The 26,995-nt window shown below is 39.7% G+C and overlaps 2 protein-coding genes across 17 annotated transcripts in view; one reads left to right on the top strand and one right to left on the bottom strand.

The window, feature by feature from the left end:
- CFAP99 (cilia and flagella associated protein 99) overlaps positions 1-9,961 on the bottom strand; it is a 58,768-nt gene extending 48,807 nt beyond the window's left edge. Inside the window, exons 1-3 of one of the 8 annotated variants that reach the window (XM_054825287.1) lie at positions 9,811-9,954; positions 8,300-8,474; positions 6,823-6,950 (exon numbers count right to left, since the gene is read on the bottom strand). In XM_054825287.1, the coding sequence (XP_054681262.1) occupies positions 6,823-6,942 (120 nt within the window). In that variant the 5' untranslated portion in view covers positions 6,943-6,950; positions 8,300-8,474; positions 9,811-9,954. Of the gene's footprint in view, positions 1-234; positions 354-1,265; positions 1,321-6,626; positions 6,718-6,822; positions 6,953-7,035; positions 7,097-8,299; positions 8,475-9,810 lie in introns of those variants that run through there. The other 7 variants (XM_054825288.1, XM_054825294.1, XM_054825289.1 and 4 more) reach the window with 7 other exon arrangements.
- Positions 9,962-10,440: 479 nt separating this feature from the next.
- The window catches only part of ZFYVE28 (zinc finger FYVE-type containing 28), a 157,115-nt gene continuing 140,560 nt past the window's right edge, over positions 10,441-26,995 (top strand). For all 9 annotated transcript variants that reach the window (XM_054825000.1, XM_054824999.1, XM_054824998.1 and 6 more), the window contains exon 1: positions 10,441-10,794. In XM_054825000.1, the coding sequence (XP_054680975.1) occupies positions 10,756-10,794 (39 nt within the window). In that variant the 5' untranslated portion in view covers positions 10,441-10,755. The remainder of the gene's footprint in view (positions 10,795-26,995) is intronic.

The following is a 26,995-nucleotide window of genomic DNA, read 5'->3' as shown; positions in this document are numbered from 1 at the left end:
ATTTTCCCTTGTACTTAATACTAAATCACGAGAAGGACATTGCAGAAAAATCAGATTCCGTCCTTTCCTTAGAAAGATCCTAATCTGCATTTATGTCAGTAACTAATAACACTAATTAGACTTGTACAATTTAGTAGGATTTTTTTCACCACATGTATCAAAATAATCTTCCATTACATTATTTTCATATTTAAAACTAAATCTATGACTTTTGACATTTGGGATTTTACTCACAGTTGAGTGGGCATGTGTGAGACACACAGCTGAACCAACTCAAATGAGAACTCTGAAGAGTTATGCCAAATTACACCACGTTCTTGCGAAATTGAAAGCTCATAAACAGGTTCATCTTGCTATCAACATAAGAGAGATAAAGGAGTAAAACAGTGAAATTTGGGTGGCTGTTCTGCTTTTACAGTAGTAAGCTCTTCAGTAGATGGGATTTATAAAGGTCAATATGATGGGTCTGATCCTGCAACTCTAATTGAAGCAAATAATTCCACTGAAAATAAAGTGAGTTATTTGCATAGAGAAAGGCACAAACATTGCATGGTAACTTCTGTGTTAAAATCTGTCTCTTGTTATCATAGCAAAAGCTTGATTCTAACAGTCACAAGGAAGGAAAAATGCCTGGAATGCTGCAGTTAGGTACAAAACTCAATCTTTTTTTCAAAATGAACAGATGCAGTCCATTTCTATAAATGGCCTGATGAAACGATATCCTCATGTACAGTATACACTGGGTGAAGGATCACTGTGGCTATGGATAATTTTTGATAGATTTAATTGAAGAATACTTAATAAAAAGAAGGAGATTTAGTACACAAGAACAAAAATATTATCTGGAGGGTATCAGTCTGATGAAAGAAGTATTAAAAAGCATTTAGGAAGATAAACAAGGAGAAGTAGTCTGGGTATTCAAATGAATAACAATAGAGAGATGTAAATTTGAATGTGAATACAAATTAAAGAACCGAGATAGACTTATAGAATTATTTTTAAGTTAATGTGTTATTCAGGATAATTCAAACTGAATTCTGTTTTAATAGCAACAAGGTCACAACATTGAAGCAAAAGCATTTATTTGCACTTAGTAGTTTTTAGGAGGTTTGAGGGGCATAATAGGATTCTTCATGACTGAAGGTGAAGGCTTGTTTGTTGCAACTAGGAATCACCCATCATATTACTAATGAACCTATGTTCTTATTGAAAATATTTGCAGTGAAAAACAAGTCCAATATTATGTTACAAACATCAAAACTTACAATAAACATGAAGACTGTAAATAACTGAATTACAAGTCAAAGTGTAGTTTTCTTCCTGGAAGAAAATCAAGTCAGATCATTCATTGAGAACAACAAATAGAAACTATTTCTGTGATGTAAGATTCACATGTTGCAGAAATACAATGTATGGAGTTTAACACAGAATCACCTCTAGACTAATTTTGATCATAACACTCTAATTAAAGGAAAGCATGTTATTTATCTCCCACTATTCAAGGATTAAAAATCCTTACCATATTTCATCTTTATTTCTCTAAAACTAGGAAGCTAATAATCAGTGAGTTTCCCTAACTCCGCTTGTATATAGGAGCATGAACTAGGAGTTGGAAGATAGGAACTGAGACTGGAGTGTGTCTTTCTCTCTTGCTTCTTGAGTGGCCTTGTAGGGATTATGTTCTCTCTTGACACCTTGGTTTTAAACACCTGACACTCTGGCAATTTATTTATACATTTCCATCACACCAAAAGAAGATTCTATCTTTATACATACAGTGGTTCAGACAGACCTGAACTACTGTCAAAGTAATGGTTTACCTCTGCTCTTTATTCCTTTGGTACCAATTTTCTGATTCCCTATTTGTATCTTGAAATACTGAGTGGTTGCAAAGTGCAATACGTGAAAAAGAAAAATGTATCCCAACGGTTATTGGATAAGTTATCTGCTTGATCCACCTCAATTACAAAAATGCAGGGAAAGATGGTTGCTTTTTCAAAGCAGTACACAGGGATTAGATGTGTGGCTGCCGTTACTTTAAATGGACTATGTAAAGCTAAATCCCGTATACAGCTAGAAAAACATGACTCTTGATAGCAGTATCTAATGCCATCATTTCTCTATAAATAAAGATGGCCAACCACTTATCTCTTTACGTCAATATATGCACAGAGTAATACTTCTGATTTTGGGCAGTCACTCTGGAATACACTTGGAAGCAGACTGTACACCCAAATGTTTTCCAAACAGATTTCTATCTCAAAGCTTGAGACACGATTTCCTACAATGAAAGAATATGTTCAGATGGGAGCACTGATATTTAAATAACAGAATAAAGATGCATTAAGAAATAAAAATAATAACAATCAAGAGGTTGCTTCTGCTCCTGTTGAAGTTAATGGATACCCTCCCATGCTATTCACGAGGAACAATATGAGTGGCTCACATGGTCTGATACAAGGAACTTATATTTGATAGCAAGTTGTCAAATTTTCAGGTTTTTTAACTAAGTGGAAATAGTAAGTAGTTACAAATCAAATGCAAGGAAACAGCTAGGGATGTATGTGGCACACAGGGGTCAAGCAGTGCCTTGCAAATTTGGCCTTTTGGTTTTCTTATAAAAATCCACGCACATTTTGCCAAATGAAAACTATCCATTTGCAAGTGTTTTGTGTGCATGTATTCTGTAGCAGTAAGCTTTCCTAAAGATCCTGTGTGCCCTTACCACGCCCAGCCCAGGGCAAGCAGAGCTTTCACTACCATACAGGATGAGACTGGGATAAACCACGCTGGGTCAGTCTGCGAGCTCAATCTGATAGAAGAGAGTCTGTCTCACCTATCTTCTCTGTGACATCTGCCTCTTGTGAGCTTCAGTTTGAAGAGAGAGATATTTCTGATTCAACTTAGGTACAGTAGAAACTGGAACTGAATGTGCAAGAACTTTGAGGTGAGCACTCAGAACAAAACCAAAGAGGCGATGAGGATTTGCTGGACAGTGACAATAGCACTCGAATGAACAATTTGAAGAGATGGAATTGGGACAGGTTAAATGAAGAGACCTGGGCAAGTAAGTTTGAAGGTGAGTAAGAGAAAGGACAGGGATAGAAAGATGATGGAGCTTAGAATAGAACCCAGATTGTCTTTGTCTTCCATCTGCCCAATATTTGACTAGTAGAGTATTCCAACCCTCTACAGTACAGCCATTTCCCAACCACTGCCAAAATGCAAAAATTTCTACAGTCTTTATGAAAGAGCAAAATATACTATTGTTATTTCACACAATCATGTATTTTGGGTTTTGTTTTAATCATTTATCTAACTTTACACATAAGTAAAATTAGAGCATCTAGAAATTAAGCATAAAATCTTGCTGAAGAGTTATTGCATGAACCTCTGGACTGTGTCATCTCCACAGCAGCACAGTGAAACCAACGGAAATACTGTGTTGGATTTTGAGCAGAATATTCAACAAAGACTGATTCTATTCTTAGTAAAAGATCCAACATGGATCTGGTTACTCCTTGCTATCATTTGCAGAGCAAGTATATTTTCACCCTACAGATTTGATCCTTTGGATTTTATGCCTTTCTTTTTTTATATATATTCATATTGTAAAGTCCTTCATTTTAACATATATTTTCTTGCCCACTTTCACTTCTTTTCCTGTGCCTCACTTCACAAACCATTTTTACAGCTTTAATTTGCAAGGATTCCCACAGGAATGGTCTTATGCCCCTGGTAGACGGCTGACAGGGCTATATTGATCAAGACAGATTGTGCCTTCCAGACTCACCCTCTTAGGACTAAACGCAACTTCCTTTCATAACATATTCACATTTATCATGTACACAAATAAGAACCCTGAACTACAGTCTAAAGTGCTGGCCTCTCTCTGCGACATTTCCTTGTTGTTGTCAGCTTAATTTCAACAATGCTAAAACAAAACTTCAGTGCTCTAATGCTACTTCTTTCCTCAATTATTGGTACTATTGCCACTCTGCATGTCAGTCAGTCCCATAACTTCAGAGGTCATTTTTCACGTAGATTACTCTCCAGGATATCATAACCAGTTTATATGCACATCTTCTTCACTCTTTTTGAACAGCAGGTTTCAAGTAGTATTTTGTATCGCTTCATAGCTAAAAATCTAAGGTACTGTCTCAAAAATGTCTGTTTTACTGTAATAAACATCTCTTTCCTGGGTTTAACTAATCCGATCTTTCTCTAGCAAATCAACTATTTGGAATGCTATCATTAAGGCTGTTCTGCTGGTCCATTGTTTTGACCCACTTACTCCACCTAGCATCTCACAGTTGATTCTAGCACATAAAACGAAAGCTGCCGTCTTTGCTGTCAAGATGCTTCACAACTCAGTTCCACTCCACCTGTTATCTTTTATTCTTTACTGATGTCATCCTCCATTTCTGATCAGCCAAGGATGCCCATTTCCTTATTTCATTTATTAGAAGTCATTTTATTTACTTTCAATCAGCTCCTACAAGCATTTATATTGCTCTTCAAACCCTACCTCATTCTGGCAGAGATTTTGCTCTGCAAAACATCCTTTGCTATCTGCTACTTGCACTTCAGATGAGGATGTGTGGCTGTCAGAGGTACTTATCTCCGGGATCTGGCACTTGACAATACTGGCATCCGTAGTGGCTCCCACAGCCTGGCAGAGACACTGGTGTGGAACTCCCTTGAACGTATTTGGGAATGACCTGTGCGTGCTGTCTTTTTATTTTGAGAGAAAGAATCTAGCCCAAAATTGTTGGTTTCACCAGGAACAATGACATACAGGTGGGCACTAGGCTAACAAACATTTTTTTATGTAGGTCACCAATAGGTTATCAAAGAACTAAACAACACACCTCAGGTATCATTATTACAAGGACACAAAGACTATAAAACATCCAAATACAATAAAGATATATAATATGAATGAAACATACAGTGTTCATAATGACTGGAATCTGAGTGTACTTTTAGGGGATGGAAAACTAATTAACCAATTAGAAAAGTCTAATAGAATAGAAGATAGTAACTTGTAGAAAAGTCAAGTCTGCTACACTGCATACCTAATAAATATAGAGAGCTGCGTCTTGCAATTATTTAGATTTGTGCTCTTGGAATCTGACCCTCCTGGTTTTTGTCCAGTCTGTAGTATACAACACTAAGTTTGATACTTGTCATGCTGCTAGCGTGAGACATACAGGCTTGAATATAGTCTGTGATTTAAAGTGATGGCATTAATCAGGATACAAACTGGACGAAGTTTCTGCATGAGTCAGTTCATATTGGTTAATCGGTAAGTGGCCAAGCCTGGAAATTGTGCATCCAAGAACGCTACAATAATTTTAGGATCATATGCCTATTATAAAATAGAAAAGAAAGATGTGAAGTGAATTTTCCATGATGAATTATAATAATTCATTTGGTACTAAAACAAAGCTGAATTTTATATAAACATAGATTACTTTTCAGCAAAAATATTATGTAGTAAGTGAACTGAAACTATCCCAGAGAAAGATTTCTGCCTTATCTTTGGCATCAGCTATCCTCCCTGTCCTTCCCCTTTTGAAAGGGTTTATTATGAAACTTAAGATTCATGTTTCTCTAATGGAGTTACTGCTTCTTTTTTCTTTCACCTTTCCTGGGCTGAGAAGAACAATAATCTGAATATTAATTTTTACAAGTATTTATTTTGGCAGCAGTGGCAGCTGAATTTACCTGCTCTCTGCCCAGTGAAGAATGATTATTTTGAAACTGGATCAGTTCCCTGATGTAATTCAGCATATGAATGCACAAAGAGTTATGCCAGTACTACAAGGCAGGAGGGCAGTGGCAGAAACTAGGAGTCTGAGTGGAAACTGTTTAAGAAAGCAAACTCCCAAGATATGCGTATGGATCCACTGCCTCAACCTCTGATTTTCATATCACACCTCCATAGTTTTATATTCTTGTAGTCATTTGTATCTATGCAAAATCAATGTAAAGGACTATCTAGCTGGAATAGCAGTGATTTAGACCTTTTTGTCAAAAGTGGCAATGAGCACTTGAGCTACATGGCAGTGTGGAATCAGGGCTCTGGCAATGCAGTTTGATAATACATGGCCCGCACAGACAATAGCAGTCTAAACAATATTACTGTCTTCCCTTACTGATTTTCTAAAGCTGATTCAATCCAGCAGCTGCATCAGCACAAGTCAGGGTGGCACTCAGGACAAAAAGATGGGAAGAGATGACAGACTATGGTCAGGAAAGGATGGGGACTGCTTCAGCCAGTATAGCTACATACTGGCAAATCTTGGTTTGGTTCCTTGCAGTGTTAGATTAAAATCCACTACTTGATTTACTGTTACTTGCCTTCTGTCCCACTGTTCCGATGGTCACTTATGTCCTCAAAGCAACAATACCTGATCCTATGAGTCAGCTTCTGAACTGTATTCGTATATACAAAATGGGTGCTGCTGACAGAAACTTCCATTTGGAAGGAGGAAAGGAGACAGGACACTACAAAAGAGCTTAGTCAGAAGTGGAAGAGAAGCTTTTCCTACCAATGTCAGGTCCATTTTAGGAAGTTGTTGCTTTCCCCGTCTTTTGTTGCTACCCAAACAGTTACTCACCGCCTCTGATCTTTACTTCCTTGTTTTCTGGTGATAACCGTGAAAAATTTGGACTTTAGTCATGAATGAAAAATGTCACTGTAAGAAAAATCTATGAAAGTTACAACAGTATGTTAGAAAACAGATCTCTTTTTATATATAAAATCACCTAGTAAAACACAGTAAGCTATGTAAGACCAACTGAAACTTAATATACCTGCAACATCTTAGCTGATTCATTCAAGAAATCCTCCACGCTCTGATTTTCGGGGTTAAATTTGTTAAGCTGTTGGACTATTATTGCAATATGTTTTCCATGGCTGACCATCTTCACCATGGAGAATCCTATAAATATAGTAAATCATTAATTTTTCATGCCTCCTTCAGTTGTAGCATAATGTATGTTGATAGGCTCATAGAGAAGATATACCGCAGTAATGTAGAAGAGAACATTTAGGTCAAGCTTTCAAAATCACAGTTACTCAGAACAGCTAACAGGAGAAATGAGAAAACAGAACAAACGTCAATAAAATAGAACACATAATTACATATTTCTTATTCTGCAAATGTCTCAAAAGATCCTTACCTAAGGATCCTTACCTAAGGATCCATACCTAAAATGGTTTCTGTATCAGGTTATTTGATGAAAATAAAGATAATACAAGCGAAAAGCATGAATTTTTGCATGTGTGCTATACAAGTCCTATTTAATACATTACTCTTCCTGGTGAGATGCAACTGAAAGTAAAATTTTAGTCTTAAATCTTATCACATATTGTTAATAACAGCCAATGTTTCCAAAACAACACAGGAATAGGAACAGAGAGGTGGAGAATATAAGGAGGCAATGAGACAGTGTCAGTCAGCAAAGTGGGCAGCGATCATAACAGATCAGTAGTCTAGGCCACCATCAAGGCTTCTGAAGGAACCGCAGTTGGGTACTTCTTATGCTTGATGCTTTGTTTGTGAAATGACTGGATTAGATCTATTTCAAATGATGTCTTACTCATACACATGAGAGTCTGCAGAACTGGATACCTAGATTTTAATGTTTGCATGACAAGAACTATAATTCATTTGTTTATACACGTGCACATGTTGTTGTGCATGAAAGACCAATGATAGTAATGATCAGGGCTGAAAGTCATTAATTTGGTTTAGCACTAGGAAAAAAATGAGCACAGAAGTAATTTTCCATGGTGAGTATAAAAGTATATATTAAAATCATTCTTGCATTTTATATATCATCATATTCTGACGTTAGAAAAGAATGCTTGATCAAGATGATTCATTCCCACTGTGGTAAAGATAATTTATTTCTTGTCGTAAAAGGCTATTGTAACATTTCCTGATACAGTATTTTTGTACCCTGCCTCTCAGCGCTATGATACTCAATTGCCTAAGCAGCACATTTAATTACTAATCTCAAAACACTGGAAAAAAAGAGTTTGTCTATGTTTATGTTCAATACAGCCATTTAGCAACCTAGTATGATCAAGACAAAATGTCCAATTAAAAAAATGTCCAGCCAAACAGTGCTGGATCATGACAAGTGATGGTAAATAAAAAAGAGGTACTACTGTGTCTCTGGCACAGAGGGAATCTCTGTTTCTCCACTCCTCCTGATCTGTTTCTCTGTACCTGCCAAGGTTCATACACTCACAATGGATTTTGGATAAGGGAGAGAGAAATACCTCTGCACTCATTCAGGCTGAATCATAATTCAGGCTTCAACAGCTCTACTAGTGACAAATATTTTTTCTTCTAGCATATTAGAAATAAGTTTGAGCCCTCATGCTCTGTACATGTTGATATTCACCCCTCTCCTTCAAATAACAATCATTAAAACCAAAACCTGCAATATGAAAACTGAGACATACAGTAACACATTGAGAACTCTGGACATACAGAGGTTCATAATAGAAAGAACTTCATTTGTGATTGTATTTAAATAAACCGCTATTATTATCATCATCAATATTATAAAACATACACATCAGGAATAAAATGCTTTGTGTTATGACATGCACCCTTATTTTCACGCAGCCATTTAGGAGAATATTCTAATTTCTATGTATAAATATGATATAAATTTATACTATGTACAAAATGGTAGAAATTTTCTTCCATTATCAGATGTAGAATTTCAGCTAAAGGAGGTAAGAACCTGACTTAGCCTTATTTTACAATGGAGCCTGGAGATATTTTGAAAGCAATTACATAGGATAAGACTAGCCACAATTGTAGGGACTAGTTTCAATGACCTGAAAGATTCCTTCAGGTTTTACATTTGCCCCTATGTTCCTAGCCTAGAAAGACTGCAATTGCATTTCCTCTGATGAAAGCCGTCCTTCTTAAGCAGAGGGCTGAACTAAGCCTCCCTGCAAAATTCAGTCAGATCAAGTAGCTACTGCTCAAAATGGAATAGGTGTTTCTCTCAGCTGTGTGCTAGAAAAACTCACTGAATACAAGGTACCGTTGTCCCAATGGTTACATCCTGCCATTCTCATTTACTCTGGACTTTTCCGCATCACTGACTGTCACCTGAGCGTAGCAGAGAGTAGTTCTGGGCACAGGTCCTCTTTTCAGCAGATTCCTCCCTTAAGGTAGCAAAGCATCAGATGGAAAACATTCACCCTGAGCAGCTATAGCCTGGGTCTTATGTGTATTTTTAATTTGCATATATTTCAATGTTTTGTATACCTATTAGAAGTATTTTACTTGACACAGTATTTTTTTAACCTAATATCTTGCAGAACTTTACAATAAAATATTCATTGTACAAAACCTTCTGCAAATAAGTTTTATTATATTTACAAGATAGGTAAGCCAAAGGACACCAAGGCTGGCTACTTGCCCGAAATCACAACAGTTAATGAAAGCTCCGGGAGCAAAGCCCAACCGCCCTGTCCACAGTATGACATAGGCCCCGTTGATCTGTATTTATAAACACATAATAAAGGAGTGAAGTAGTTATCAGCCTGCCCAGGGTACCTGACACTGTCACACATCAAGCATTTTACCCATTTTTGTTTGCGGAGGTGCAGCTACAGCTACCCGGCGGCCAACCGACGCCCGTGAGGCCGCAGGGGTGCAACACCCCGGGCCCCAGGGCGGCCGCCGCCGCCTGAGGTAAATGCGCGAACGCGCAGCGGCCCCTGCCCCCACGGGCGGCCCCTCAGCCCGGCGCTGCCCGGTCCTGTACCTGACTGCTCCCGCCAGCCCGGCCGGCCGCCTGCGTCCCCGCCGGAGCGCGGCGCCCCTCTCTCAGCGTTACGGGACCCTCCAGCCGCAGAGACCCCGCTGCGGCTGCCGGCGGCTCGGCCCGGCCCGGCTCGGCGCGGTTGCTAAGGGGCGCAGGGGCTGCTGGGAGCTGTAGTTCTCCCGCGCGCCCGCCTTCGTGTTGCGGAACGGCCCGATCGGGGGCGAAGAACTACCTGGGCGGGAAAAAAGATGGCGGCGATTGTTTGCCTCCGTTGCCAAGCAACTGGTTCTGCCCCTCCCCTGTTTTTGTGCTCACGGGCCGCTAGAAATCAACGAGCCTATTACCACGCATTCGTGTGGGGCTGATGTCACAAGCAGAGGCTTGCTAATCTGAAACGGACGCGCTCAGCGTTGCTCGGGAGGACTACAAGTCCCGGCATCCACCGGATCACGGCGCTTTGTGCGGCGGGGCGTGGCATGCTGGGACACGTAGTCTCTCCGCCCCGTTCCCGTGTTACGCAAATGAGCAGCCGAGTGGGCGGGGCGAGTCGGCCGCGGGGCCGCCCTCGGCCGCCATCCGATTGGTCGCGGGAGCTAGCGGGGAGGGAGAACGTGGGCCTGCCCCTGCGCATGCGCTGGGGGGGTGCTTCTGCCGGCCGCGCAATGTTTTGGGGGCTGTCAGCGAGGCGCTCAGCCCTCGGTGCCGGCGGCCGGTCCCTGCGCTGAGGGCAGCGCGCTCGCGCTCCGCAGCGGCTGGTGGTCTCTGCTCTGAGGAGAAGAAGAAGAAGGAGGAGGAAGAGCGGCGGCAGCAGAGGAGGAGGAGGCGGCTGCGGCGACCCGGCGGAGGGGCAGGGCTCGCCCCGGTTCCCCGAGCGGCACGGGCGGGGAGCCGGCAGCCCCTGTGGCAGCGGCAGGCGGCGGCGGCGGGGTGGCAGCGGCCGCGGTGATGATGAACAGGTTCAGAAAGTGGCTCTACAAACCCAAGGTAAGTTATGAGGAGCCGCCGGTGCCGGGTGGCCGCCGCTGTCCGGCGGCACCGCCGCTCGCCACGTCCCTGGGTCACCCTCACCCCGCGGTTGGGAAGTTGAGGGGCGGCGGGGGGGACGCGGAGCCGGGCGCGCAGCTGCGGCGCTGGCGGCCGTGGGTCGTTTCGCGCTGGTACCTCAGCCCGGAGCCGCCGCCGCGGAGGTGGCGTGGGGTCGGCGCGGAACGGGAATAGTTCCGTTTGCTTTCGGACGGGTCCTGCCGGACACGGTCTGCGGCGGTTTCGCGGGGGAAGGCGGGAGGAGCTGGGGCGTGCGAGGCACCGGAGCGGGCGTGCAGCTTTCACCGGCGTGCGCGGAGCGGCTCGCCCGCTGCGGGGGGAGAGATGACAAAGCAGAGCGTGTGCCGTGGTGCTGCTTGGACCTGCCGAGAGCACGGCCCGGGGCGGGGGGGGCAGCGGGCTTTGCCCGGCTCCGGTGGCGCTCCCGGGGGGATGCCAGCACCGGGGAGGCTCCGGAGGGGCTGCGGAGCTGCCGGCGCGCCCCGCGGTGGGCACCGCAGCTGGGAGGCGGCTGTGCCTGACCTCTGCCTGGGTAGTCCTCCTCGGCTGAACTCCTGGCGGCTGTTCTCTGTGGTTTGCGGGTAGCCTGAACCCGGGGAGAGACGGTTCGGGTGCTCCTGTTTGCTGTTATCGCCATCTGCGTGCACCTGAGAACTTTTTAAGTAAAAAAAAAAGCCGAATGGTGCTCTGTAGATGTATATTTTCTGCCCTTTTCGTCTTGCTTTTAAATTCTTGGAAGGAATCCAAGAATCATAGCTTGCTTAGTAATGAAACTATCATCTTCCGGCACAAGTAAAATAACTGGAGAGTGATCTCCTCTCACGTGTGATGTTCAGATCGTATATGAAGGGCGTTACTGGTTTTGAACATCTACAGCATCCTTTTCGGTCCAGGCATTACAGCAGTCAGTATAGTTATTTGCTTTTTTAAGCACTTGATTTAATTTTTGTCCCTGTCTGTTACTACCATCCATTTTTTCAGTAATAGTGTTAAGCCTCATTTTTGTAAATCTTCCATGCACACAGTTCTTTTGCCTGAATTACAGGCAGTATGCTGAGGTTTAGGAAAAAAAATCGAGGTGATACTGCAAAATAAAAGTTCAGATTATGCTGGCTTCATGGATTTTATATGTAGTCATAACCCTGGTGAGTACTATTGAAGAACACGTACTTGTCTGATATTGCTGCTAATAACTGAAAGGAAATAATTTACAGATTAAGTAACTGAAAGTACAGTAACAAATTACGGATAGCTTTCAATAAACTTTGTTATTTGTTTATGTCTTATACCAAGGAACAACTAAGAGAAACAGTTAATGAACCAAAACAAATATTGGTAATCTTAAATGCAGAAGAAATTATTGCAAATATAGCTTTTTATCACTATTTTTATCAAAGCCAATTAGATTTCCCATTAATTTCCTTTCTAATGGAGATTTCATCTTTTTATGATAAAACTTACTTACTAATATACTGTTTCTTTTTTGTATGCTGTATGTTCAGCATCCAAGGTCTGCATCAAACAGGGCGTGCTTATATTTCTGTAGGACTTCTCTGTGGTAAAGGAACTTTCCAAGCCTGTCGCATGACACTGGGCCTGATAAATCAGTAACATCTATTGCTGTTAGTTTAAAACCAGCACCGTGTCCTCTTTGTGGTATATTTATACTACTTTTGCAAATATTTTTTGTTAGTTTCAGTAGCTTACTACATCATTTTTGTATTTGTTTTTGGAATGGGTTACCAGTGAATTGTAATGAAGTGTGTTCTTTCAGAAACAAGTGTTTTTTCTGATGTGCCTATTGAATTGGTATGGATAACATAATTCAATATGCAGAGGTTTGAGTAGCACTTTTTTGGTGGAAAGTAAGATGGAGGCGCTCACGTTTAGAGACTGTAACTTTCTTGGTTATACTACTTGCTTTCCTATTTCATCAAGGAATCCTTAGGATTCCTTCATGTGAGGTTAGTGGGTTCCACAGTCTTTTTTGAAATGGTTTTGAATATAAAGTATTTTGAAGATGACTTTTTGGAATATTTATTCTGGTGAGGGCTATTGCCACTAGTGACTTATGTTGCTTAGCTATAATCCTCTGTTAGGTACTTTGGGTGCAAGGTACATTTTTATCAGTTAGATTTTGCTACTACCAATTATGGGGAATGCTGCTTCTGAAGTATTCCAGATCCTGCTACCATATAATAGGACTTCTGCATGGCAGCACATTTTTATGGTACTGGCATTTGGCCTACAGCTTTGATTGCCATTCAGAGATACTTCTGAAGGCGAGGAGGAATGACATCAGAGTGCAGCAAATTCATAGTACAGCCCGTTCAGAAACCTGAAGATACGGTTTAGCTTAATCCCAGGGGAACCATTTCATAATTCTTCCTAAAAAAAAAAAAAGACAACTTCAAAATATGTAAATTAATTCAGCTTAATCTTTGTCAATAGGGGGGGACGAGGAAATGAAATAGAACAGATACTGCTTAACAAGATGGAATTACAAAACTATCAGGGTATTCAAATTACTGTAAGATGCAGGGACCTGCATCTAGGCAGAGGTGTTTACTTGGTAACTGCTGCTTCTCTTTGCATGTACCAAGGATAGGAAAGAAAACGTGGATGTAGGAAATGGAGAGTCTTAACTAATGTCGTGAGCATGTCACATGAACAGCACCACTTTCCTAGGTCTTTGTGCAGTCAGTGCTCTTCCTGTCCAGCCCTATTCTTCAGGTATGCTGATATACCAGATCTTAATAACCCAGATCAAATGCCGATGGTAGAGGTAACCAGAGAATGGAATAAATAGCAGTGACATGATCTGTATAGCTGGTAGGAGGCAGACTTTTAACTGATGTATTAGAGATGGAGCAGAGATGAGATTTTGTTTCTGACATTGTGTGCCACATTGATTGTTATTTGATTTTTTTTTTACATGTCTGTAAGATGTGTTTTTTCTTTTGGGGACTGCAGATTCAATGCATTAAGTTTTTGGAGGGGGGCTGGTGTTTGCTTTTGAACCAGGAGAAAATGCAGAAGAGTAATTTGAAGCAATAGTGTTCTTGAATTGCAGCACACTGGTGGAACAGTAGTTACTCTGACCTCTTCAGGACACTGCAGGCTTCCCAGGCACTGCCACCTTTCTGAGAGAAAGGATGATCCCTAAATCAAAATATTTGGCTGTATGCAGAGATATAATACAAATATTTCCTGTCACTTCAGGGAATTTCTTATCATGTACCTTCTGCTGTTGGAACATTCCACAGGTGTCAGGTCAGAACCTGCTCCCAGGCAGATCCGAGCATCCAGCGAAAATACGGAACAGGACTGGTTTTGCAGTTTTGAAATGCTTTTGATATCCAAAGTATTCAGAATAATTTCTGTGAATATTGCTGCTTAAATCTAGAGACTAGCTTGAAAAAAGCATGGGTAACTAGCTTACCCAGGTAGCTCTTTTGAATTGAGCTCAAGTTTATTGATATTTTGAAAGAACTGTTTAGGGTTTGACGGGGAGGGGGAAGTCTGTGCCTAACCACAACTTTAAGATGTTTTTGATCTGTTCAGCATAAGACTGAAATGTCTTCGGTGTATGTTTATTTTGTGTTTACATCTATGAATCTGAATACATTTTTACCTGGGGAACAAAAGCCAAGGAACAGGTTTTTTTTGAGACCTTACCTTCTTTTTTTGATATTTCAGTTGTGCATTCACTAACCTAATTTTTTGCTCCTAGTTTCTTTTACATAGTAAAAGAATGAAAACTTACTGTGGTAAATGTTGAAGAACTTCTGACGTTCCTATAATTCACACAAAATTCATAGTCATTGGTAGTAAAGATATTGCTTTGTGAATGCTTTGTGCCAGTTAAATGATGCTCACAAGGCTTGCATAAGCCTGGAGGTTTTGTATGATTTTTTTTTAACACTCTTTTCCTCTAAGATTGACCAAGGTACAGCTGTGCCCTTAATGTCTGTTTTAAATAAAAGGCTGTCTAACTCCCATGGAGATGTGAAGATAGGTTTACGGAAATGCCCCCAACTTGTTGCTAGGAGTGAGCACTTGCTGACAAGTGGGTACTCAGCAGGCCTCTTTAACATGCTTCAGAGGTTATGCATCTTCTCCCCCAGAGTGCTTGGAGATGCTCAGAACTGTAGTTGCTATCTTTCTGGGTGTTTGTTTTGAAATACTTTTCATTGGTTTCCTTTTTAAATCTGATCATTACTTTCTGCAGCTGGATTAGCAGGTACATCTTCAAGACAAGGTTCTTGGTGCCTGTTACCATGTTTCTGCAATGGTGCTCTGTTCAGGAATGACATTTAGGGATAAGTGGAACAGCTGGTACTTGGAGAAGGTTTGTTTCTGGGTTTGTGCATAGTGCCTTTCTCTAACCTTTTAAAGGGTTTTCTTACTAAGCTATATTTTATGAAAGTAAGCCATAGCTAGTAATAAGAGTTGCTAATAATAGTTGTCAAAGGCCTTGGAACAAAAGATAGGTATGCTAATTTTAAAAAAAGGCTTTAAAACGAGATAGTAAATGGATATCTTGGAAGAAGATCCCATGCAAGTAAGAGGAAGAGAGAGCATTCCTATGGGATCAAGAGCAATCCCCTAAAGTAGAAAAGTGAGAGCCAATGGCAAAAAAAAAATCAAATGACCTCTAGGAGTTTCTGCATTACTTTGCACAAGGAGAAGTGCTTAAAAAAAGTCCTAGGTGAGTGTTGAACATTAAAAGCTGCACATAAAATAATTTTTCTTAGCAGCATTGTCAGGGTTGCTTAGTGGCAGAGCTGACTCGAAGTAAAAGATTGGAAATACAATAGGAAATAGTGAAAACTGAAAATTTTTTTTTAAAGGAAGAGAGGAAACATGTTTGTAGGAATTCTTGTAGGAAAAATTGTAAGTAGAAAAAGAGGAAGGTATCTTTAAATTTTAATAGAAGCTTGAACTTTAGGAGAATGGAAGATAGAAAAAATTAGTTGACTGTGTCCTCAAACATACTGCAAAGAGTGTTTTTTAAAGTTGGGTCAGTAGAATGAGATGAAGAAAGAGGGAGCATTATTTTAATCAGTGTTTTGATGAATGGAAATGGTCAGAAATGAAAAAGGATGAAGTTACTAGAGTGGCCAAGCAACTATTGAGACTAGTTTTGGGGGAGTGAATGAAAAAGGAAGGATGATTTTACAGAGTGACAGGTAGAAAGCAGTTAGCATCTTATTTTAGCTGTGATTTCACATCTTAAAAGTGAAGTGTTTGCTCTTCACAGAAGAGAACTGGAGTGAGTTCAGTCTTGGGAAAAATGTCTTGTAGAAAACTACCTCAGTGAAGAGTGAAAGTAAAGGTAAATGCTATTTGTAGCATAAAGCTTCATTTTACTGGTGCCATACAGTAATCCAAGCCTTTGAGCACAGCAGTTTGAACAAAACTTATTTAATGCTATTTTTATATTAACATCTAATGAATTTCAAAGACAGAAGAATGAGGAGTTTTTTCTTACTTGAGGAAACAGCAGTTACTGGGTTTTTGGCAATCTTCGCTATTTCCATGATCAGCTTTTTGCTCTCAATTTTCTGCTTAATTATTCTGGTTGCTACTGTCTGATCGGAGGCTGCAGCTATTGAACCATGTTAATCAGTGTTATTGATAACAATCCCAAGGAAGACAACTTATAAATCAGTATACATTATTCAGTTTTAGAGTTTTGCATACTGAATTGCTTCATTTTAGAAGCACCATCTAGTGGTTTGAATACAAGTGTGGAAACTAATAATTCTTCACTGTTTTATTCTAGCTCTGCAGCTGACTGAAGAGAATTGCTTGCAGTCATATTGTTTCTTAGCCTTGATTTTTACCTGTATCTGAAAAAGGGAAGTAGGTAACTATTGCAGATCTCTATTAAGATAATTGCTTGGCTGTTCTTAATTACTCTGAGAGAAATACATACACCTTGCAAAATTATTTTTGATGTGGATTACTGTGAGCAGAGTCATAGTATATCAGATCAAAGGTCCATCTAGCCTGGTATGATGTCTGGTGGTTATCTCTCTTTCTCAGTGTCCTGTAACAGATGCCTAGGGAAAAAAAAAAGATGAGATGAATAGAAACTGATATTTCCCCTGGGCTTTCTTTTAAACTTACAGTAGTCTGCAGCATAGGAGTTTGCTGAGCTGCAGATCGTACCCTTATAATTCAATAGCTCATGAACATTTTTCCTTAAAATGTCTAGTCAGTCTTCAATTCATTTATACTTCTGGTCTCCATAATGACTACTGACTTCTCAGAGCTTAAAGTTGAGTTTCATTCTAGTGAGGTAAGCATTTTCTCTATAAACTTTCTCAAGCAGCCATTGCTGTGACCTAATGTGTCCCTTGTCCTGCAGACTATCTTCTGCTCTTTCTCTTGGAAACCTGATGTTTAGATTCTGTTCCCCTTCTACCCCCACATGGTGGTACTTATCAGAACTTAGAAAAAAATTGCTTTTTAAAGATCACAATGCATTCTTCCTAGGTTACTTAGAAGAATGACAAAACAAAACAAACCCCCAGAAACCCTGTGAAAAATACCTACTGCATTGGACCACAGAAGAATATTTTCTTACTGAACTAATTGAAAAATAAACAGTGTGAATACTTTTGACAAGCTTCATTTAACTGCTTTAATAGTTATGATGATCTACTTTCATGGCAGTTGTGCTGGCAATATTAATTTAAATTAATTCAGTAAAACTATTTTTAAATAATGATGTTAAAAATAAATTAGTTGAAGGCAGAGTATGTTTGTTTGTCTCACGTTTGAAGACTGACCAACTTTCATAGTGCACGTGAAAGAGCAAGTTTCTCAAGCTTGGTCATTTTACTGGAAGATGCTGCTAAATTGGAGTCTGTCTTGCCTGTTCTCAGCTAAGTCTTTGTTTTCATCTTGACAAGTACAAAATATTCCAACTCCTTATTGTATCTAAAATTACAAGCTGGGGATCGTTGGTATAACGCCCATGTGCCCCCTGCTTGCACTCAGGAAGTGAATTGTTACATTCTGTGCTAGCCAAAGCTGTTGAATCCTGTTAACTAAAGCTATCCCTAAGTCGGCTAAAGCAGAGCACTTAACCTGTGTCTGATGGATAGTTCAGTGTAACAGAACACGGGTTTCCTTTGGGGCTGTGTCAGCTGCCTGCTGTTTGAAAACAGGTGAGTGACAAAAGTTGTGATGCATTTTATAGAGGTCTAGATTTAGGATATAGGAAAGAGTCAGTTTTGGGGGAAATAGAATGTTTGGACAACTTAAAGATGCAGCCTTCTCCTCTCACTGTATCTTGCTGCTGTAATTGGAAGGTCTTGCTCTTGTTTACTTTGATGATGTGGGTCTGACTTACTACATCCTGTCTATATTTCTGTTCTCCCCTGCAGGCTGTAGGATTTTCCTTCTTGTCCCCCCACTAAGCAGTGATTTTTTTGCATTATTTCCTTAGGCCTCTAGCCTGGCAAATCTTCTTGATCTTTCTGATCCCGTCGATGATGGTTCTTATTCTGATTCCTCCACATTCACCACCCTCTCCTCCCTGTGGTATTAATGCTGTTTAGGAACAAGATACCCTGAAGAGCTGATCGACAGGAACTGAGTTATGAAAGGAAATAAGATTCTGCAGTCAAGCTATGGGAGTGCGTAACAATCTACAGCGAGGACAGTTGACCTCTGAGAGCGTCATGTAGGGACTGCCTCTACTTTGCTCTTTGTAGGCCATAAGTTATTTTTTCTTTTATCCTGCAGGGCCTTTATCCATACTCGATAGCTGTTCAGAATGAGTAATGTAAGAGTGAGCATCGTGTCAGTTCCGTGTACACCATGCTGGGTGAATGAATAAAAGGAAAGCAAATGGGGAAAAGGACACTGAAGGCGAGACAGGTGAAGAAGATAGGTTCGAAGAAAATGCTTGACATAAAATTGTGAGAAAAATACTTTGAGGAAGCAAAAAGGGAGGATTACTCTTCTACTCTTTCAAAATGCCTGCTTTTTATTTTCAAATGGGTCACAGGTTAATTTAAATCGAGGTGATGTTTATGCTGGAATGTGTTAATTCCTGTCATTGACTGGCACTTTGATCTCTGAGAATTACAGGTGGTTGAAGCTAAACTAACCGGATGCTCAGGGCGTTCTGCATTTCTGCTTTGCATTCTTCCAATTCTCACCTTCCTCTGTAAACCTTTTAATGTAGGAAACATTTCCTGACATTCCGAGGTTCATCAGATGTTAAAACCCCCACTTTATTGAGGTCATTGTTTCCTCCCATTAAGGGAGCTGAGCATGAAAGGGGTCTTGCATTTTTGTCTAAAGGTGGCTTTTGGATGTTTGTCATCTAGGAATATTTTTTAGGAATGGTATGGGCTCTCATATCAGTGCCTCTTCTCCTAATTCTCCTTCTGTAAGCACCAATCTCCTGGCAGAAATTTCCCCCTCCTGTCTTAGTCCAGTTGCTGGAAAATGTGTGCTCTTACCATAGAAATGAGAACATATCAGCATTCTTCCTATAAAACCTTCCAAATCCTCTCAAAGCATTGACTGCTTCTACTTTATTTTCAAGATTCATATATATGGAGTGCCTGTACTGTTGAACTTATTTAATGTTTTCTTAGTGTGGTTTTTTAATAAAACTGGACCAGTATACCTGAGCTAGTTGACAGCCTTACAAAAATATCCTGAAGCAATTGAAATGATGTTATTTTATGGTGCAAGATGGATGGAAGCCCTTGTAGAATGAGGAAGAGTTAATATGATGTAAGGAGTAGGAAAAACTGTAAACGGCCATCAAACAAATCTCATCTCGAACCCATGGTTGATTTTCCTTTGTACATTAAGGAATCTTGCAGTTCTTCACTGAGGTGTAAGAGATGAAGTGGAAATGGTAACTAGTTTTTTCTGTGTTCCTCGGTGATGACTGGTGCATGTTCATCCTTGAAAACATGGTGGTTGCGTGGTTACGTGAGTGTACATCCTATAAGGACATGTGGCACCATCAGCGAAATGTATTGCATTCTTGTAAGTGTACGCATAGGCTCTGTTGCGTGGTTGTAGAGTTTTTAGCAAGTTTTGCATTGATTTTTCTGTAATCTGTTTCTATTTGGTATGTATGCTTCTGGTGGTGAGTTTGGTCAGATCTGGAGGTCGGTTTTGAGGACTGTAGGTAGCAGTGGGTTCTCCAAGGAATGATCTTCCCGGGCACCTCATAGCTGTCCTACATTTTCTGTATAAAATTGAGCATGAGAATGTTATGTCATGATCTGCAGCAAATAAATGGAAGAGGGCAGGTTATTTGATGTGCCTTAGGTTTTAAAAGTGCACATTGTTTACTGACGGGTGTTCACTGGTGTAATTGTTAATTTGGCTAATATTTTCTTCATATTGAAGTGATTATTGAGTATTTTCTTCAGAACTGATGTGTTCATGTTGGAGAATTTGGTTTCAGATATTATAGGGATGTTTTGGAAGTATTTTATGGAAGGGTGTTGACTGTAGTTTTACTGTATTTTGATAATTTTTTTGCTAATTGTTATGTCTAAGCAATTAATTGAGTATATTTGAGGAAGAAAAATTATATCCAGAGCAAATGTCCTCAGCTTCCAGTGGGACTAGTTTTTGATTTTGTGGGGTTTTTTATTGTTGTTAGGGTTTTGTGTGGTGGTGGTTTTTTTTTTTTTTTTAACTTGGGCTATATCATACCTCTCTGTGTCCAAAAGTTTTGTTCACTGTTTGTGTTAACTTCTGTTTCCCTAAAAAAGGCATTACTTCCCCCTATAATTTTTTGGGGAGGTTTTGTATATAATTGCAGATTTGCTACAAATTTTTGCCCTTGTGATTTCAGTCAGGATACTTGACAAATACCACACCTGACAGTAGGAAGACAGGTACTGAAGTAGAAAGGCAGCAGGCTTTTTTTTCCCACTACTCTCATGAGAAGAGGCAAGGAAGCAAAGCTTCTTATTGAGCATTTGTCTTTATTTCAGAGCATATATTCCCTTGACACTTTAATTTTTTTGTCCAGTTATTTTTAAAGATATATTTTCTCAATGAATTGGCCACAGTATTTCCTTTGATAATTAGTTTATTTAAGAAAGCTTTGTATCTGTTGTTGTATCTGTTTTTCAGTTGATTTCTTCTTTTCTTATTGAACTTTGAGAGTTACTATTTGGCAGTTTGATAGTAGACAGTGCTGTGTATAGTTGATAACAAGAAACCAGTAAGTTAATGTTAAAATAACTCATACCTCTGAATTTTAAAGTATTTTTAGATACAGAACTGGGATGCAACTTTTTAACAAAATGAATGCATCTTTAAAAAGCCGTGATGTACTTTTCAGTGTAAAAAAAAAAAAAATTTTTTTTACTCAACATTACAAATGTTCCGTTAATTTTTTTATGTAATGTGTATATCAATCTATATGTACATATATATAATCTACTGTTAACAAATAAATGTAGGTGAATTGAAGATGCCTAGCTGCTTTTGTTTCTGAAGTGAAACAAAGAGGTAGTTCATTATTTAAATTTAGCTGACTTGATTGATGCTTAATAAACTTTTTAATAGGTTTAGAAAAAATGTGTATCTGATAGTTTATCTTTTTTCAAAAAACATGAATTAATATCTATGTAAGATGAATAATGCTTCATGAGTGCTCTGAAGAGTTAATAGATGACAACCTTTCTCCTGGAAAGGTTAGTTTTAATGTAAGAAAGCTAAGCACAATTTTTGCTTAAGCCCAGAGTCATTTGTTATCAGTCAGGTCAAGCAGTGAAATGCTGTGAGGTTGGTTCCAGCTCTTTTTATAGTTATTTCTCTCTCTCTCTGTCTATATATATCTGTCTGTGCCTGTGTGTTGTGTGTGGTCCAAAACTTGTGTATCATCTGTGCATCTTTCAAATACAAAGAGTCATTCTTCCTAGCTTTCAAGTGGGGGACTGAGGCATGAAGGTGAGATGAGGTTATTCAGTGTCCTTAAATATAACCCAATAGCCAAACTAGCCAGAAAAAGCTTAATTTGGTGGTTTCTTAACCATTTTATTACTCATTTGCCATTTCTCCCAGTCCACTACTTCATATGAGATTATTTCTCTTTTTAGGTTACACTGCGATAACATTTTACGGCTGAAGCAGTGGACCAGATTGTATGTACTTTGCTATTCAAAGATTGGAGTGCAACTTACTGTTGCCATATGTTAAGATTCACTGCCCAACTCTTGCTTACAAATGAGAACATATGGGAGATAGGTAATGGTGATTTTCAACTGTTAATTAGTCATGTTTAAACCAATGCCTCACTAACCATGCCTCCAGTCAGATCGGTTTGTCTTTCTCATCTCCCCCTTGTGGTAAAATCACTGGTGTATGTTGACATGCAATGCGGGGGGTGGGTGGGGTGGGGTGCAAAAAAAAAGGTTTCCTTCCACCGAAATGCTTCTGTAATTTGGAGCGTGGGGTGTGTCTTCTGAGTCAATAGCTGTGCATGAGTCCTAAGTGCAAAGTACAGACAACTCATTTCATTGAGGTGAGGTATTTTACTTACGGATGTTATGTTTAGTTTGGTTTGTGTAAAATAAAGTTGATGATGTGATAAATGTCACATAATAGGAATTAGAAGGGTCTCATAAATGCTGGCTTCTGTGATAGTGTTGAATAAAAGTTTTATCAAGAATAACTAAACTTAACCTTTGAACCTGTTTGCTGCAAACTGTTCTGATAGAATATGAGTCTGTTTTGTAGTTACTCCATATCACGACTCTGGTTACTTACTCTGTTACTATATACTGTTTATGACTCCTTTCTTTTACTGCTTATTAGGCAACTTTTGTAATGACCTGAATCTTCTGCACTAATACATCTGACCATATCTTACAGTACTTTACAGTAGCAATCCCTTAAGAGCAAAGGGAGATGTATTCACTTTTCTCCACTGTTCACAGTATATGACTCCTATCAAGAATCTCTGTGTGCTCCGCTTCTGAATTTTAAGTCAGCCAAAACAGTACAGAAAGTGCAGAAATGCTGCTAGTGCACTGCTGGTGCTTCACCTTAGGGCCATGTGCTCCTGTCTTAACTCCCTGCTGTTAGTATTGCCAATTGTGTGGCCCTGTTTTGTGTTGGATCCATTTTCTAATGCAGGTGGAAACTTACTTGCTTTGTCTATATAATTTTGCAGTTAGTTGTTGGCTTAATGGGGGAGTGGGGCAGCACGAACTCCTCTTTTGGTGGCAGCATGGTCTTTATATTACCTTATACCAACTATGGAGTTGCATCTGGAGTGTTTTTAGTGCTTGTGTCTTATGTTGTATTCATAATGTAAATACTGGTAAAATGAAACCCTAATCCAAGTAGTACCTATTCTATTGCTCTTTCTTTTGTGTGAAAGATGCTAATTCCTGTAATGCATAGAGCAGTCTGAAACCCAGGTGAAGTCATATGGAACTAAGAGTTGGACTTGTGATTCCACTCTTTACCATGAAATGGGCTCACCCAAAGTTATTTTTAGGTGACATTAAGGTGCAGACCTTGTATAAAATGTTAATGCAAGTAATCTTGCAGTGACAAAGGCACAGATAGCATTTGCTGGAAGCGAAACTCTGCAGAGGTAGCAAGGCAAGACAGTGGGCTATGTAAAGGGCAGGGTTTTCATTCTTGAACTACGTGATGCTTTGAGCTAGCTGTTCTTTCCAAAAATAATTGTGAAGATATTTGGTTAATGTTCTATTGTGTGTTTGGCATATCTGTTCTCTGCTGTAAGTTCAATATATGAATTGTCAAACCTAGAACTTGCTAATTTGGGGCTTGGAGCCACTAAAGTGAAGGATCAGCTAATTACACTATTTCAAGATTTTTTTTTTTAAATTAATTTCAAAGCCTTTAAAAACCTTTCCTCTATTTAATTTTCATTAACTAGCTCAGAATTAATACATTTAAGTGGCAGTATTGTCAGATAATCTTTTTTCACTGTGTGCTTACTGGAATGAAATTGAAAAATGTAAGAAATGGGAGAAGTACAAATTCCTGTTATTTAATTTTAACTGAAATAAGTTGTTTTGGCTTTTTTTTTAATCTGCACTTTGCTTACTTGAAATCTAGCAAATAAAACTTCTGCAGTGCTAAATACAAAAGTAAGATCTGGGATAAACAAGTAGATGTACTCTTATTTTGTTGATTCCTGCCCCCCACCCCCACCCCCCCCCCCCCAAGAGTAAAAGCACTATCTGCACAAGCCACTGCATTCTGCACTGAGCGTGCTTTACAGTGGTGTTGAGTGGTGACAAAAAGAGCTAAAAGCTTTGCTATTTTTGAGGAGCTACTCTTAAAGTAGCAGAAGTTTCTTCTAGGGAGGTTATTTGCTAAGCAACTTAGGAGCATCATGCTCCTCATATGTATGTGTTTCTATATCTATGTGCCTGCTTTCCACAGTCCATTAGATCGGTATGGAGCAATTGGGTATTTCATATCTTAGGTGCAGGGAAAAGGCAACGTTATCAAGAAGTGCTGCCTTCCTAGATGTCTTTTCCACTCAGAACACTTTCTGTTGGTGGAGGGAAGAGAATTTTTTCGTTTCATATTACCTTTCTGCATAAAACAAGGTGTTAGGAGAAGTCTAATCTTATCCTGCCTTCAAATCTTTTTTCCAAATTCTAATTACTTCTGAAAATTCAATGAGCGATTTGCTGAGGAATGTGGGGTTTGAATAGAAACGGTCTATAAGCAGTGTTGGAGCACCCTCTGCAGCCTCATAATAATATTTAAATGAGCTTTGTACGTTTCTGGTGACAGATTAGTGGTATGAATATCCAAAAAAGTAGATTAAGTATCCAGGTGCTTTATAGTCCTCTACAGGCCCATCAAAGCACAATGGTAGATCCTTAGGGAAAATAATTAGGATGTTGTAGACCTTTTGTGACTATTATCCTACTGTACCTCTCCTGAAAAGAAAACTCTCAGCAGTTGCTGTAGGGTCACTGCAGTTCAGTCTGGGAAGTAAAGAACGGCATGTCCAATGGGAATTGAGTGAGAATTAGTTCTGTATGATAGGCAAATTATAATGCTGTTTATAAGCTGGGGAGAAGAGCTTAAGACGTATTCCCCTGTTGAACTGCCAGTTTACTGCCTCATGATCACAAGTTCTAGGATTTGGTAACCTACACGTCATTTGAGAGTTCTGTGTTCGGCAACAGACTAATCACTGGTGTCATGCTGGGACATTGGTTCAGGTCAGGTTGGGAAAGTGTGTGGCCAAGTGTATTTCCAATGCTATGGGCTTTTTGCAAACATCTGGGTTTCTTCTAATCTGCTGTTGAGCAGCCTGACCTTCCTTAATTTGAGCCACGCTAGGTTGCAGAATGTGTTGAAAGGTGTTCAAGACTGCACAACTGAGCCATGAACATCTTGTGACTTGTTTCCATAAGTGAATGCTGTTCTGAACATGCAACACTAATTTATTTTCCTAGAATGTCTTATTAAATCAATGACACTGTGTATATACCAGGATTGTGTCAAACCTTCTTTGTTTTTCTTCAGTATCTTTTAAGTGATTTGTTCAGAATATTGTAATGATAACTAATGACAACTAATGAAGCACATGGGAATTTTCTCTGCTGTATTTATGTAGAATTGTCTGGCTCTGAGTGATGCTATTATAGCTTTCTGTACATCACAGCTGAATTTGCAGCTGTGCAAAAAATCACAGAATTGTGGAGAGGATGAGGTTGGAAGGGACCTGTGGAGACTGTCTAGTCCACCCTGGTTTCTCAGAACCGTGTCTAGTCAGGTTTTGAATGCCTCCAAGGATAGAGACTCCACAACTTCTCTGGGCAACCTGTGCCAGTGCTCAATCACCCTTACAGTGAAAAAGTGTTTCCTGATGTTCAGATGGAATTTCCTGTATCTCAGTTTGTATCCCCTACCTCTTTTGCTCTCACTGTATATCACTTAGACAAGTCTTATAGTCATCTTTCCACCCTCCCATCAGCTATTTATACATGTTGATAAGATTCACTCTGAGCCTTCTTCTCCAGGCTAAACAGTTGCTGCTCTGTCCTAGTACGAGAAATGTTCCAAGGTGTGAATCTTTGTGGCTCTTTGCTGCACTCTCTCCAGTATGTTCATGCCTGTCTTGTACTGGGAAGTCTAGAACTGGACCCAGCACTCCACATGTCTCACCAGTGCTGACTAGAAAGGAAGGATCACCTCCCTTGACCCGCTGGCATCTCTCTACCTAATGCAGCCCAGGATGCTGTTTGTCTTCTTTGGTAAAAGGGCTCGTTGCTGGCCTTTTCTTCAAATTTGGCAAAATGGTTTTCACCATCTCTTTGGACAATCTATTGCTCTTCCTTCATAATTAGTTCCCTTCCAACTCTCAACACCAATCACTCTTTTTTTCCCTGCAAATTAATCTAGTTTCTTCCTCTCTTAATCCCAAAGAGACATGGAAAAAAAATCTATTTTCGAACTTTTTCCATACCAGAAAGATGGTGTTTCTGCATTTGTGTGCTCTTGTTTTGTGGGGTTTTTTTCCACCTCCCTGCCCTAAATAAGCTCTCTTTTTAAAAAAAATAATCTTAATAAGCTGTGTTTTTTAAACCTCCTATTTTTGTTTCTTTTCTGCTCCTTATCTAGTTTGAGTTGTAGATCTTCTATAAAGCTTGATAGGCAGGGCTTCAACTAAGCAAGATTGTGGTATGTACTAGAATGCACATGTGTAGCAGTTTGCATGTGATCTTGGTTTTATTGGTGTTATGACATTGATTTACATTCAGTTGATGATATATTGTAATTAGCTGATCCTTCTTTGCGTTCCTCATTCATTAGAACCTGTTGTTCTTGAGTACTTTCCACTTCGCAATTTTGTAGACTATCATCCTATTGTTTTTTTGGATCATGCCTGTTAAGACAGTGAACTTGATGTGATGATGCAGTTGACCCAATCTTGCAGCGGGCTGTGACCATTTCTCACCCTCTGTCTTGGTCCCACTGCTTCCCCAGCTTTGACTTGGGCATTTATTGGAGCCCTTGCTGACCTGACTCGGATGAGAAGAACAGTTCAGGGATGTGTAAGGAGACCTGAACTGACCTCTTTTCCATGCTCCTTCCTGCCCCTTAGAAAGCTTTTTGGTTTTTTTTTTTT

Source organism: Grus americana, chromosome 4 (assembly GCF_028858705.1).
Source record: "Grus americana isolate bGruAme1 chromosome 4, bGruAme1.mat, whole genome shotgun sequence".
Taxonomy (NCBI): Eukaryota; Metazoa; Chordata; class Aves; order Gruiformes; family Gruidae; genus Grus; species Grus americana.
This window is presented reverse-complemented; position numbering and strand designations above follow the sequence as displayed.